At 37.9% G+C, this 16,382-nt stretch overlaps 1 protein-coding gene across 2 annotated transcripts; it reads right to left on the bottom strand.

The window, feature by feature from the left end:
• Positions 1-68: 68 nt before the first annotated feature.
• On the bottom strand, positions 69-15,273 carry LOC131942637 (DNA-directed RNA polymerase III subunit RPC1). Of its 2 annotated transcripts, none has more exons than XM_059302532.1 (18): positions 15,120-15,273; positions 13,375-13,572; positions 13,033-13,155; positions 12,660-12,903; positions 12,140-12,454; positions 11,832-11,966; positions 11,328-11,516; positions 11,072-11,200; positions 10,771-10,941; positions 10,409-10,613; positions 9,944-10,143; positions 9,400-9,676; positions 8,951-9,091; positions 3,975-4,117; positions 2,911-3,025; positions 2,387-2,553; positions 1,997-2,146; positions 69-1,496 (listed from the first exon to the last, which is right to left on the bottom strand). In XM_059302532.1, the coding sequence occupies exons 2-18, from the start codon at positions 13,500-13,502 to the stop codon at positions 168-170; spliced, it is 4,161 nt and encodes a 1,386-aa protein (XP_059158515.1). In that variant the 5' UTR covers positions 13,503-13,572; positions 15,120-15,273; the 3' UTR covers positions 69-167. The 2 variants fall into 2 exon arrangements, with proteins under 2 accessions (XP_059158515.1, XP_059158516.1); XM_059302533.1 differs by lacking the exon at positions 15,120-15,273 and adding an exon at positions 14,913-14,984.
• Between the last annotated feature and the right edge of the window lie 1,109 nt (positions 15,274-16,382).

Here is a 16,382-nt window from a genome sequence, read left to right as displayed (position 1 = left end):
TTTTAAAGGTTAAAAATCTATCAGGATTTTGTATTAAGACTATTAAAAAACTAAAAGTGTCAATCATTCATTGATTTAATTGAGCTAACATAAACATCATTAAGTTAACCTGTAAACATCACAAGCTAATCAATCAACTTGACAACAAACTAAACTACTACACTACATCAGACAGAAAATTCTGGGGCTCTGAAGTCAATGAGTAGGGGACGAGGGGAGATAACTGGTGGGTTTTCTGCTTTGTAGAGAAGTTTAAACACACCAGTTCCAAGGTTCATGGGTATGCCCATGATGATGCACTCACTGACCCCACAGATGGCATCTCTCTGGCCAAAGTAAGCTGCCTGGAATAAATGTTCAGCTGTTTTTTCAAAAGACGCCAGCATCAGGACGGACTCTTTCATTTTAGCCAGCCCGTACCTGGTAATACCCAGCACCTCACCCCTGTAGGTCATCAGGTCAGCCAGCAGCATGGTGTGTCTGGCATCAATGCTCATCCCGTGACTCTCCATGGTGACTGTCACTTCAGTCATGATGGTAGTGCGAGCGGCTTCTATGCCCAGGGTCTGCCAGACCTCGTGGGTGTTGTTGGACTTGCACTTGGCCCCGTGCACCCCCTGGGTGGCCATGACCCCACTCAGGTTGTCCCCCTCAATCAACAGTTCGTACCTGTCTGTCTTGTCATCCTTGTGGATGACAGCTCTGGAGACTGAGGGGATTCCCCTGACTGTGATGTCAGGCAGAGCTTTCTTCAAGGTCTGAAGTCTGTAGTACATAGAGACTTTAGACGAGGCATTGGCTGAGATGGAGAAAACAGATTCACTGTGGATTTTAATGTCAGGGTATTTGACCTTAAGCTTGGAGTTGACAATACAAGAGGCAATGGACTCAGGCGAGACTTCCAGCTTTAACAGCCTAATCCTGTGTAAGTCCAGCTTGACCAGTATAAAACAGTCGTCAGGTATGTAGACTTCCTCCAGGTACTCAGAGATCTCTCCCAACCTTGTGCGCTCAATCCGGCCTTTGACTAGACGAGCAAACTCCTCATCGTGGCCGTTCTCTAGCTGGGCTGTGATGATGGGTGTTGAGATGGTTTTACTGGCGTTGATGATTTCTTTGATGCGGGGAACTCCCTGGGTGATGTTCATGCTGGCTACACCAGCAAAGTGGAAAGTTTTCAGGGTCATCTGGGTGCCGGGCTCCCCAATAGACTGGGCACAGATGGCACCCACGGCCTCACCTGGCTCTATCAGAGCCTTGTTGTACTTGTGTAGACACACCTCCATGAACCTGGACACCTGCGAGCAGGTCAGACGGTTCAGCTGGGCCAGAACAGATGACCTGTGGCCAGCGTGTCTATCAACACCATACTGAGAGCGTGTCTGGTTGATGTTTTTGGCCATGTTGTAAAAGAAATCAGTGATGTCTTTCTTAAACCTTGTGTTGACTTTCTCCCAGCAGGGCATCTCAAGGATGTCTTTCACTTGTGTCAAAACCTAAGAGAACATAATGCATGTTTTAAATTTAAGGGAAATAAAAACAGCATTTCTTGTTGATCAAAGTATTAAATTATAATTCAAAAGTATGCATTTCTTTCCTGTATGCATTATCTTTCCTGTGTTAAATTATGGGACTGCGGGGTAGAGCACTTGACTGCTCGCCCAAAGGTCATGATTTGTCACTGAAGGACATCCCCGAGTCCACCCAGCTCTGATGGGTACCTGACTCACTATAGGGAAAGATGGCTGGGCATGGTACTGACCACACCATTCTTCTTTAATGCCTAGGTCAAGAGCCATTTGAATTCTACATATGCCCTATGGATCTTTAGGTCTGAAAAGGGTACGTTTGCTTTGCTTTTTGTTTTAAATTAAAATTCAGAAATATAGCATTTTTAGTTGACTTACTTGTAGTAAAAATAATTCCTAAGCAGCAAAATATCTCAACAAAATGCTAAAAAAAAAACCACAAAGTAATTTTGTTTAAAATCTCCTACCTGCTCTCCAGTCAGTGTTGGCTCAGTCCTGCACTGAGAGGCAAGAATAGCTTTGATGTGAACCATAAGCCGGTTGTATTCAACTGGCTGGTCGCTGCCTTCCATAGCTGCAGGGTCAAGGCTGTCCTCCCCATACACAAACTGGACAACCTACGTGGATCAAATAACTTATTACTACTGAGAAAAAGAACTAATCTAGAAACATTTTTTTAATGTTAATAATCCTAAAGTAAATCTAATCTAGATTATTATTTTAGAAGTGGTTAATCATCATAAAGTGAACTGCCTTAGCAAAAGGGAATCAAATGTCAGCCACATTAAGGGCAGTAAATCAAGCTGACTGCTAGAATCTGAGGAACAGAAATATCTTTGTGTCATAGTTGTACTCACCTCCCCAACAGAGGTGCGAACAGTTGAATCATACTGTAAACAAAGATCTTCTAGAGACTTGACCAATCTTCTCTGCATGTAGCCAGTCTCAGCAGTTTTGACAGCCGTGTCCACCAGACCCTCTCTGCCAGCCATGGTGTGGAAGAAAAACTCTGTGGGCGTCAGGCCTTCAACACAAACAGAGATTTTTGTTTAACACTGATAGCACTGACAGTCAGACATCAGAAATTGTTACATTTAACATCAGTAGGAATATAGACAGGAATATAAATGTCCACTTTACACTGATAGCAATGTAAAATGATAATGGTGTACATCTTCAATAAAAAATTATTGTTCATTATAAGTAACAGGAATTTGTAGCTTTTTTTTTTCATAAATTTTATCTAACTTTTCATTAGCTTCCTAGAAAACCTTGTTTGATAATTTGTAAAGAGAAAGAATTTTTAAACTGAAACAGTACAAATTCAAATAAAATATAAGACACCATCCTGTGTTTATAAGCAAAGGATGAGGTCACTGACCTGTATAAAAGCTGTTAGAAACAAATCCACGAGCTGCTGGATCTTTAGAGAAGCGTGGGAAGTGGGGCAAAGCTCGATCTTCAAATCCATTAGGGACTCGCTTGCCACTTATAGCCTGCAGATTGGAATTGATTGTTGGAAATTTGTAAAGCGGTTTACAATGCAAGTCATTACAAAATTTTAAAATCAATGTTTTGTCAACAAGGAACAGCTTAATTGACCTAATATCCCACACAAGCAATCATCTGACATTTAAACTGACCTGCTGTCCCACACAAACCATCACCTAACATTTAAACTGACCTGCTGTCCCACACAAGCCATCATCTGACATTTAAACTGACCTGCTGTCCCACACAAACCATCACCTAACATTTAAACTGACCTGCTGTCCCACACAAGCCATCATCTGACATTTAAACTGACCTGCTGTCCCACACAAACCATCACCTAACATTTAAACTGACCTGCTGTCCCACACAAGCCATCATCTGACATTTAAACTGACCTGCTGTCCCACACAAACCATCATCTGACATTTAAACTGACCTGCTGTCCCACAATCATCTGACATTTAAACTGACCTGCTGTCCCACACAAACCATCATCTGACATTTAAACTGACCTGCTGTCCCACACAAACCATCATCTAACATTTAAACTGACCTGCTGTCCCACACAAACCATCATCTAACATTTAAACTGACCTGCTGTCCCACACAAACCATCATCTAACATTTAAACTGACCTGCTGTCCCACACAAGCAATCATCTAACATTTAAACTGACCTGCTGTCCCACACAAACCATCATCTAACATTTAAACTGACCTGCTGTCCCACAATCATCTGACATTTAAACTGACCTGCTGTCCCACACAAACCATCATCTGACATTTAAACTGACCTGCTGTCCCACACAAACCATCATCTGACATTTAAACTGACCTGCTGTCCCACACAAACCATCATCTGACATTTAAACTGACCTGCTGTCCCACAATCATCTAACATTTAAACTGACCTGCAGTCCTACACAAGCAATCATCTGACATCTTAACTGACCTGCTGTCCCACACAAGCAATCATCTGAGATATGTTGATGAAAGAACCTTTAGAGCCACAAATGGCCATGTTCAATGGACTGTTTGTTTTGTGCAGCTCAGTCAAACAAACTTCTCCCGCATGGTCTCTGATCACAGACAGTTCTGGTAGAGCAAAACACAAGTCATTAAGTCATTCAAAGATAACAGATCTGTGTGCTACCTACACTCACACCAGACAGTTCTGGTAGAGCAAAACACAAGTCATTAAGTCATTCAAAGATAACAGATCTGTGTGCTATCTACACTCACACCAGACAGTTCTGGTAGAGCAAAACACAAGTCATGTCATTAAGTCATTCAAAGATAACAGATCTGTGTGCTACCTACACTCACACCAGACAGTTCTGGTAGAGCAAAACACAAGTCATTAAGTCATTCAAAGATAACAGATCTGTGTGCTATCTACACTCACACCAGACAGTTCTGGTAGAGCAAAACACAAGTCATGTCATTAAGTCATTCAAAGATAACAGATCTGTGTGCTACCTACACTCACCACAGACAGTTCTGGTAGAGCAAAACACAAGTCATGTCATTAAGTCATTCAAAGATAACAGATCTGTGTGCTACCTACACTCACACCAGACAGTTCTGGTAGAGCAAAACACAAGTCATTAAGTCATTCAAAGATAACAGATCTGTGTGCTATCTACACTCACACCAGACAGTTCTGGTAGAGCAAAACACAAGTCATGTCATTAAGTCATTCAAAGATAACAGATCTGTGTGCTATCTACACTCACACCAGACAGTTCTGGTAGAGCAAAACACAAGTCATTAAGTCATTCAAAGATAACAGATCTGTGTGCTACCTACACTCACCACAGACAGTTCTGGTAGAGCAAAACACAAGTCATTAAGTCATTCAAAGATAACAGATCTGTGTGCTATCTACACTCACACCAGACAGTTCTGGTAGAGCAAAACACAAGTCATGTCATTAAGTCATTCAAAGATAACAGATCTGTGTGCTACCTACACTCACCACAGACAGTTCTGGTAGAGCAAAACACAAGTCATGTCATTAAGTCATTCAAAGATAACAGATCTGTGTGCTACCTACACTCACACCAGACAGTTCTGGTAGAGCAAAACACAAGTCATGTCATTAAGTCATTCAAAGATAACAGATCTGTGTGCTACCTACACTCACCACAGACAGTTCTGGTAGAGCAAAACACAAGTCATTAAGTCATTCAAAGATAACAGATCTGTGTGCTACCTACACTCACACCAGACAGTTCTGGTAGAGCAAAACACAAGTCATGTCATTAAGTCATTCAAAGATAACAGATCTGTGTGCTATCTACACTCACACCAGACAGTTCTGGTAGAGCAAAACACAAGTCATGTCATTAAGTCATTCAAAGATAACAGATCTGTGTGCTATCTACACTCACACCAGACAGTTCTGGTAGAGCAAAACACAAGTCATTAAGTCATTCAAAGATAACAGATCTGTGTGCTACCTACACTCACCACAGACAGTTCTGGTAGAGCAAAACACAAGTCATTAAGTCATTCAAAGATAACAGATCTGTGTGCTATCTACACTCACACCAGACAGTTCTGGTAGAGCAAAACACAAGTCATGTCATTAAGTCATTCAAAGATAACAGATCTGTGTGCTACCTACACTCACCACAGACAGTTCTGGTAGAGCAAAACACAAGTCATGTCATTAAGTCATTCAAAGATAACAGATCTGTGTGCTACCTACACTCACACCAGACAGTTCTGGTAGAGCAAAACACAAGTCATGTCATTAAGTCATTCAAAGATAACAGATCTGTGTGCTACCTACACTCACCACAGACAGTTCTGGTAGAGCAAAACACAAGTCATGTCATTAAGTCATTCAAAGATAACAGATCTGTGTGCTACCTACACTCACACCAGACAGTTCTGGTAGAGCAAAACACAAGTCATGTCATTAAGTCATTCAAAGATAACAGATCTGTGTGCTATCTACACTCACACCAGACAGTTCTGTTAGAGCAAAACACAAGTCATGTCATTAAGTCATTCAAAGATAACAGATCTGTGTGCTATCTACACTCACACCAGACAGTTCTGGTAGAGCAAAACACAAGTCATTAAGTCATTCAAAGATAACAGATCTGTGTGCTATCTACACTCACACCAGACAGTTCTGGTAGAGCAAAACACAAGTCATTAAGTCATTCAAAGATAACAGATCTGTGTGCTACCTACACTCACACCAGACAGTTCTGGTAGAGCAAAACACAAGTCATGTCATTAAGTCATTCAAAGATAACGGATCTGTGTGCTACCTACACTCACACCAGACAGTTCTGGTAGAGCAAAACACAAGTCATTAAGTCATTCAAAGATAACAGATCTGTGTGCTATCTACACTCACACCAGACAGTTCTGGTAGAGCAAAACACAAGTCATGTCATTAAGTCATTCAAAGATAACAGATCTGTGTGCTATCTACACTCACACCAGACAGTTCTGGTAGAGCAAAACACAAGTCATGTCATTAAGTCATTCAAAGATAACATCTGTGTGCTATCTACACTCACACCAGACAGTTCTGGTAGAGCAAAACACAAGTCATGTCATTAAGTCATTCAAAGATAACAGATCTGTGTGCTACCTACACTCACACCAGACAGTTCTGGTAGAGCAAAACACAAGTCATGTCATTAAGTCATTCAAAGATAACAGATCTGTGTGCTACCTACACTCACACCAGACAGTTCTGGTAGAGCAAAACACAAGTCATGTCATTAAGTCATTCAAAGATAACAGATCTGTGTGCTATCTACACTCACACCAGACAGTTCTGGTAGAGCAAAACACAAGTCATTAAGTCATTCAAAGATAACAGATCTGTGTGCTACCTACACTCACCACAGACAGTTCTGGTAGAGCAAAACACAAGTCATGTCATTAAGTCATTCAAAGATAACAGATCTGTGTGCTACCTACACTCACACCAGACAGTTCTGGTAGAGCAAAACACAAGTCATTAAGTCATTCAAAGATAACAGATCTGTGTGCTATCTACACTCACACCAGACAGTTCTGGTAGAGCAAAACACAAGTCATTAAGTCATTCAAAGATAACAGATCTGTGTGCTACCTACACTCACACCAGACAGTTCTGGTAGAGCAAAACACAAGTCATGTCATTAAGTCATTAAAAGATAACAGATCTGTGTGCTACCTACACTCACACCAGACAGTTCTGGTAGAGCAAAACACAAGTCATTAAGTCATTCAAAGATAACAGATCTGTGTGCTATCTACACTCACACCAGACAGTTCTGTTAGAGCAAAACACAAGTCATGTCATTAAGTCATTCAAAGATAACAGATCTGTGTGCTATCTACACTCACACCAGACAGTTCTGGTAGAGCAAAACACAAGTCATTAAGTCATTCAAAGATAACAGATCTGTGTGCTATCTACACTCACACCAGACAGTTCTGGTAGAGCAAAACACAAGTCATTAAGTCATTCAAAGATAACAGATCTGTGTGCTACCTACACTCACACCAGACAGTTCTGGTAGAGCAAAACACAAGTCATGTCATTAAGTCATTCAAAGATAACGGATCTGTGTGCTACCTACACTCACACCAGACAGTTCTGGTAGAGCAAAACACAAGTCATTAAGTCATTCAAAGATAACAGATCTGTGTGCTATCTACACTCACACCAGACAGTTCTGGTAGAGCAAAACACAAGTCATGTCATTAAGTCATTCAAAGATAACAGATCTGTGTGCTATCTACACTCACACCAGACAGTTCTGGTAGAGCAAAACACAAGTCATGTCATTAAGTCATTCAAAGATAACATCTGTGTGCTATCTACACTCACACCAGACAGTTCTGGTAGAGCAAAACACAAGTCATGTCATTAAGTCATTCAAAGATAACAGATCTGTGTGCTACCTACACTCACACCAGACAGTTCTGGTAGAGCAAAACACAAGTCATTAAGTCATTCAAAGATAACAGATCTGTGTGCTATCTACACTCACACCAGACAGTTCTGGTAGAGCAAAACACAAGTCATTAAGTCATTCAAAGATAACAGATCTGTGTGCTATCTACACTCACACCAGACAGTTCTGGTAGAGCAAAACACAAGTCATGTCATTAAGTCATTCAAAGATAACATCTGTGTGCTACCTACACTCACCACAGACAGTTCTGGTAGAGCAAAACACAAGTCATGTCATTAAGTCATTCAAAGATAACAGATCTGTGTGCTACCTACACTCACACCAGACAGTTCTGGTAGAGCAAAACACAAGTCATTAAGTCATTCAAAGATAACAGATCTGTGTGCTATCTACACTCACACCAGACAGTTCTGGTAGAGCAAAACACAAGTCATGTCATTAAGTCATTCAAAGATAACATCTGTGTGCTACCTACACTCACCACAGACAGTTCTGGTAGAGCAAAACACAAGTCATGTCATTAAGTCATTCAAAGATAACAGATCTGTGTGCTACCTACACTCACACCAGACAGTTCTGGTAGAGCAAAACACAAGTCATTAAGTCATTCAAAGATAACAGATCTGTGTGCTATCTACACTCACACCAGACAGTTCTGGTAGAGCAAAACACAAGTCATGTCATTAAGTCATTCAAAGATAACAGATCTGTGTGCTACCTACACTCAACACAGACAGTTCTGGTAGAGCAAAACACAAGTCATTAAGTCATTCAAAGATAACAGATCTATGTGCTACATACACTCACCTCAGACAGGTCTATTCTTTATATGAGAGACAAATGGGGGGTTATTAAATAGAACTTTAGTTTCTTTCAGACTTTTTGTTTTAATAAGTTTCTTTGCAAAGTTTCATTAGTGGAATTTAAGTTAGGTAAAAAAAAATTTTTGTTAAAAAGAATTCTTGTTTGATAAAAGATTTTTCCACTGAACCTTTAAGAATTTTAGCCTCTAATGTTTCATCTTCTGAACACCCAGGTTGAGGCTGTAGTCTTCCTTCCTCTAGATCTCTGATGTAGCCATCACATGTTGAATAGCCCTTGTCCAGTAAATCTTGTTTCTTTTTTATTAGACCTGTCATAAACAAATTGTAGAATTTTTTTATACACAACATTTAACTCACATTTATTTAAATGATCAATGATTTATAAAGGTTTTGAAACTAAGACAAACAGAACATACAAGCCAACAAACTACAAATAAGTTTTATTAAATAAGATCAAAACTAATACTAAAGACCATGGGTGAAATCATTTATTGTACTTTGGTTTTAGCATTCAACTATAACACAAGTGTACAAGATATTTTGACTGCTTAGTTTAACAACAGCATATTGGTTGTAAGCAAGCCAGACAAAATGTACAAAAAATTGTCTCCCTCACCTTCTCCAGGTGTGACGTCACCAATTCCTATAGAAAACCCATGGTGAGAGAGAAATGCTGGGCTAATCCTAGCCAGCCTAGACAGGGCATCAGCACCAGCCACCTCACCATAGTCCCGTAAGATCAGATAAAAGATGGTCTTTTTTGAGCCAGACCCAAGGGTGGCTTTATCTAAATAGCCACACATGATCTCACTGTTGTGGATAACAACAAATGAGTCGTTGGAGCACAAGTCCTCATTCTTGGTGTAGTTTTTTCCTTTGGTTCTTAGATTCACCTGAAGAAAACGTCGTATTTCATTTTTGTATCATCAAATCACACTTAAAATGCTGATCAACACCTTTTAAGTCAAATTATAAAAACATAGTCATACAACAGTGTTTCAGGTATTTGGAATGAGTAAACATTTAGAGCAACCTACACTACTCAATCTAATCCTAAAGAGCTGTTTAACTTCCTGAGAAGCTTACTCACAAATTTTATTTTAAACTTAATTTAAAATGAGTTGAGATTAAAAGTATTGAATATTTTATTTCCATCTTACCATAACTGGGCATTCTTTGTTAGGTCTCATCAGCAGAGAAAACACTTGTTTCCCAGTCCAAAGCTTACACGGTTTCCAGATGGCAGGAGGGGGGAGGTCTATTTTCATGTTGGCATCTTTACCAACCAACATGGAGGCTATCAGCTGACATGCTCGGTTGCGATCAAAGAAAACATCTTTCTGTGTCATCAGATAAGCTCCTAGATAGATTGTATCAAAACAATGATAAGTTGAAATGTTGTAACATAAAATATGGAGATTCCCCCGCTCTGGAGTAATGAGACAGTGACAAGTTGCATGACTAGCTTTTTATTGGTTGAGAATTATCCTGTGCAATAAACTGTACTAAGACAAAGTAATCAGAAGTATTTTAAAAAATCAATAACAATGCTTTTACTAGTTTTACATCATAATGGTTTCAAAAATATTATAAATGTTTAGAGCATGAACACAAGTAAACAAAACCTGTAATGAAATCTTGAATAGCTGCTATCAAAGGTTCCCCGTTCCTTGGTGTTATAATATTAGATTTAGAGCCCATCAAAGTAATAGCCTCTGCTTTAGCCTCCTCTGTTTGTGGAAGGTGAAGGTTCATTTCATCCCCATCAAAATCTGCACCAAAAGGACCACAGCAGCATTCATTAAATCTAAAGGTTCTATTGGGCATCACCTGGAAAAACAATGACATTCATATAAGAGAAAAAAGTAAAACAGCATTACTATCCACATCATATTCTATAATCTAAATCAAATGTTTATATAAAAAAAACAGTAAACTTTAACCATATGTATATCATATTCTAAAAAAAAATACTTATTCATCTAACCTTTGCATAAAAAGCTTGAATACTGAGTTTATGTAAAGATGGCTGTCTGTTGAATAGAACAACATCGCCATCAATCATATGCCTCTCTACCAGATCGCCATATCTCAAGCTATTTGCTATGTGATTACGATTGCCATAGCGCAAAAATTTGCGCTCACCAGTTGACTGAATCTGTGGAAACCAGAAAGATTTTTTTTTTCAAATGCGAAAACAATTTTTCTTGATATTAATAACTTTATATTACCTACATCTATATTGTGATTTAAAATTTAATCCAGTGCCTCTAGTAAAGCAGGCCCACCTTGATAAAATTAGCACCTGGATGTACATCACAGCCATTCCTGACAAGCTGCTGCATCAGTGCCAGATTGGCTGGACAGACTTTCTCTGGATACGTCATGGTTTTAGCAACATGGATAGGCACAGCAACCTACTCAGGATAATTATTAAAATTTAAGTGTTTAATCAACTTAAGCCTTAAAAATTGACTCAATAACTGCAGAGATTGAATTTGATTTAGCCAGTATACTAGTACCACTAGTGAATCAAGCACTTACTTGATCAATGCGCATATTTGGATCTGGGGAGATGACAGTTCTTCCAGAGAAATCCACACGTTTCCCAGACAAATTTCCCCTAAAACGTCCTTGTTTTCCCTTGAGCCTTTGTACAAAGCCCCTGGTTTTTTTCTTGGGTTGCATGCTCAAAGGTATGCCTGATGTCTCAGAGTTGTAAAGCAGAGCAACCTTCAAAACAAATTATGTTTATGAACAAGCATAGTAGCAATGTTTATTATAGAACCCTTCAAAATAATTCACTATAATCAAAAACAATCTTTGCTAAATATTTACAGACTTTCACTTAAATTTTAAACAACCATTTTAACCATTAGCTTAGAAGGAGAGCCATTATAGAAGTTTTGGTCTTTTAAAAATTAAGGTATGAGCCAAGTAATAAGACTGAAAATTTGACAAGTAATAAGAATTAAAATTTCAAAAATCAGGGAACCTCACATTTATCTATCTCACTGTTTCAATGACAAAGTTAATGTTGATGCTTACATGAAGTTGAACATAATCCCAGTCCTCCATATACATCTGCATTTTGGCTCCGGTTGCTCTCAGTCTTTGAATTATCTCATTCACCATCATAATTTCAGTTAACTTCATTGTTATATCATCCTCATTGGTCCCTGACTACAACAAACAGAATTAAACATTTTAAAACTAAATCTGTAAAAACATCACATTTGATAATTATATACTGCACTATCAATAACATGTTAGCTAAAATTATGCGCCAACATCTAATAATTTGAAGCATGTTATTTGAATTTGTATTGATCTAAAAATCATATTATAAGTCCCACCTTCAAATCAGAAACCACAGATGGTCTAATGCAAATAGGCGGTACAAATATGCGTGTCAGAATCAAATCTTCAGGTCGACCAACTTCAGGATTCATCAATAGCAATGGAATATCGCAATCTTCAATTCTTTTAAACAACTCATGTACAATAATTGGATTCAGCACATCATAATTTTTGTTCATCAGGGTAGATATTTCAGAATTTGCTTTCACAGCTGAGTCAAATGCTTCAACTCTTTCCTTTAATATGGCTTCTGATTTCCTGCCTTGTTGAGATCGATCATGGGCTATCCTAAACAAACCAACTTTTTTTACCTAAAATCAAACAAAAGATTTGTTTTTTTAAACATGAACGATTTTTAAATATTTAGAGCGCAAAATGAATGAAGAAGATTCACTAAAAGTAGCACCTTATCAATTTCTTATGTTTGAAAACCATTGGTTCGGAAGTAAACAAACCCAAGTATTACTGGCCAGAATTAGATTAAAAAAACTCCTGCAATGTTGTCTGTACACTCACCATTCCATTATGATCACCACAAATAAGGCATGTCTTGACTTTGCGACAGGCATCATAAATACGTTTACGAAGTGCTTTCTTCTGCAGATAGCTAAGATTAGGTTTCTTCAATGCACGATGAAATGCATCTTTCTGCTCCTGAGACAATAGTATGGCACTGCACGACTTGCAAATCATTTGCAAAACTGTGATAGTAGTACGGAAGTGTCCAACGTGATATACAGGCAATTCCAAATCTATGTATCTGTAAAAGATATAAATTTAGATTAGGAGCTTGACTTTTTTAAAGAAGAAGTACTCTGGTTTTTATGCATCTTTTTCACTTCAGAGTCAATCTCATTTAATGAAATTGTAATAAAAGTGTATGCCATACCCAAAATGTCCAACACAGTCTGCTAAGACTTTCCCACATGTGTCACAATTGTTATCTTTTTCACTGGTACCCATTCTGTGGTCCAACACACCATTAGGGCATGGTTTATTCTTAGCATCTTGGCTGTGCAAAAAAGTATCATAGAAGATTGTAGTTGCAGCATTGTAAATTACATTTTACATACTTTTTCTTTAACATTTTAGAAGATGTGTTGCATAATGTTCTAAATTAATATTGCAATACATAACTTAGTAAGGAAGAAGAAAAAAAAACTGAGGTGATGGCACGTTGATATTTATCAGAGCAAAACTTTACACTATTTGGACAGTTATAAGTTTTTACCTGTATAAAGTCTTGTTGACAACATGCAGATGACTTGCCCTCTGCATCTGCTCAGGGCTCATAAACCCAAATGTCACATGACTAATTTTTTTTGCAATATCAGTTTCACGAAACTGCTCTTTAACCATGGTTGTAGTTGAATTACGCCAAATCAAATATAATTTTTAAATCTTTTTATTATTTATTTACTGAACAAAGCTGAAAAAAAAAGAAGAAAAAAAGATTCTACTGGATTGTTAAAGCTATCATCTGTCTCTATGATGATTAGGGTTAATAACTGTCAGGGTTAGAGTAGTGATACTAGAAAAACACACAAATGCTCTAATAAAATGTCTGCAGGACAGTACAGTACTATATCTGTTAGGCCACTGTTAGGGTCATGGTTTGGATTAGCAGTAAAACTGTCATTAACACAACATTTATAGAATCTATAGGGCCAACAGTATATAGTATATACATCACTATACTCTATTGCTTAGTAGCTCTCAGCTCTGTCTCACTACATTCTAAAGTAACTTTATAAATATAATTTTATAATCAAACCTATCCCTTTGCAAAGTTTTACTATTTACAACTTAGGCATACATTACTTTTTGACAGAGTAAAAAGAATAATTCCAGCCTATTGCACAGCTCTTAATGGTCATTTCAGCCAATTTTTAGCCTTTTTAAGGTCATTTAATTTTTGCATTGTCTGCCAGAAAGCTTAAGCTAGGAGGAAAAAGCTTCTTCTGACAAGTCACTTTGTATGTCATAAAATCAGATATAAAGATAAGAACATAAGATGATATACTTAAGAGTCATAAGAGTGATAAGACATCAGTGTATGATAAGACAAGAAACATGATTTTACATGATGATGAATGATACATTTTTTTAAATAGGGGCCAGTATTTAGTAATTTACTAAACAGTAGGCCAAAACACAAACATCATTAATTAGGCCCTATTAATATTGATATTATATTATTTGGCCCTCTTAATTTTATTAAATAATAACATATTGTGATCATGACATAAAATGATCATACTCTAACTCACTCAGGTAGATAAAAAAATCTAGATTATAATACTTGATCAACTCATTCATTTTTTTTCACTCATTCATACATGATACATAGATCTAGATCTACATCGATTACTACTTATAATACTACTAGGTCTAGATCTAGCTAGTACATAGAACATAGATCAGTAGATCAGCATTATACAAAATCTGCATCCTTTTGGCCTTGGCCTGGGTGTTGGGAAATTGCGAGACACGAAATGGCGAGGCAGTTAAACTGCTAGAAGGGCGCGAAAACCATCAGTCACATGATAGTTTTGCCTCGCATTTTACCACCACCCGATACTTACGCAGGATGGTGGTAGGATACGAAGCTATCTGCGAAAAATTTTACGCAACCGAGGGGATTTACAGTTATATATTAATTATATTTATAAAATATATTTGATGCAGACTTCAAAGATGTTTCAAAATAATAAAAAATAAAAATATTGTCCCAAAATTTGTTTTCGTACATTGTGTCTGGCTATTTACCCGTGATTCTCGCAGTTTACAGCCTCGACAATTCGCTTTTTGCGTCTCGCAATTTCCCAACACCCACTTGTGACTTGGACTTTGCTTGGCCCATCATCATCGAGTGTCATCGACATCTTTCATCGATTCAGATTCACGTATTGAATTGTTTACATTTTAAATCATATTTCTAATTTAAATTAATTGCATTTCTGTTAGAATCCTTACTAGAATCTAAGGAATCTATATTTATGTAACATCGGCTGTTCATATTTAGACTAAATCTAGATAATCTAATCTAGAATCTAGTTAAATTTTCAGATTTATTCTAGATAGCAAAACGTTGTTTTTCCACGTGAATCTTCTTTGGCGAAGTTGTATATTTCAGACATTTTGCAGAGGAAGTTAGATCTAGTCTGAACATTTCGCTGATCTTTTACGTAAATTGATTTTTTTACTGCTAAACTTATGCTGAGATCAGCTAAGCCTAACTTAATTTACATCATCTAACTAAATCTATAGGTTATCGAAAACATATTATTAACTGTTATTAACATTGAAAAACACTATTCACTAGGCCTAGATCTAACATTTTTAATATTCCTTAGAATTTTCGATCTTAGAAGGGAAAATGGTGTTTGAAATTTTGAGATAATGTGTGACGAGCAGTGTTTCTTCCAGGCTTATTTTTCTCCGGGGGGGGGGGGGGGGGGGGGGCACTTGAAATTTTCGGGGAGGCGGTAGACTTTCTTCGGGGGGAGTGGGGGCGGACACTGTTAAAAGTATATATTTATTTTCTATATAAATTTCGTTCGGGGGAGGGCGGTAGAGAAGGGGGTGGGGCGTCCAAAGTTTCTTCCAGGCATCCCCCCGAAGTAAGTCTACCGCCCTTCCCCCCCCCCCCTCGAATGAAATGGAATTTATATAGAAAGTAATAGACTTTTAACAGTGTACGCCCATTGAGCCCCCCCCCCCCCCTCCCCGAAGAGATGCCGGGAAGAAACTCTGATTGTCTTCGGGTCTTGACCCACGTGCTAACTTTGAAATGAATCTGTCAGTCAGAAGTGCCCGAAATTTAGCTCGCCTGTTTTGATCTATGATGACAGATAGACAGACTGACGACAGACATAGGAAGCAAGTTTGTTAACAAAAATTAATTAATAGCAAGTTTGTAATTTTTTTTTAATTAATAGGGGTGTAATTCTTACATTATTACTGTTATGTATTAGTTGGTCTAAGATAATACTGAAAAAATAAAATTTAAAAATTACAAAGAAAATGAGGATAAACTTTCAGAGATCAATGAAATCAGCACTTACGGCACTTGGGCTGATGCAAGTGTTTATTGCCCTAGAGTGGATATCGCTGGGATGAACTTAGATCGAACACCTGAAACAGCAGACATGTGTTTTGTCCACTCTTCTTCTTTCGGTTTTTCTCTGAAATTCATTTGATAAGGCAATACAATGACAAGCCAAGCACACTTTTAGG

This window comes from Physella acuta, unplaced genomic scaffold (genome assembly GCF_028476545.2).
Source record: "Physella acuta isolate Inbredline_101_S28 unplaced genomic scaffold, ASM2847654v3 ptg000416l, whole genome shotgun sequence".
Taxonomy (NCBI): Eukaryota; Metazoa; Mollusca; class Gastropoda; family Physidae; genus Physella; species Physella acuta.
This window is presented reverse-complemented; position numbering and strand designations above follow the sequence as displayed.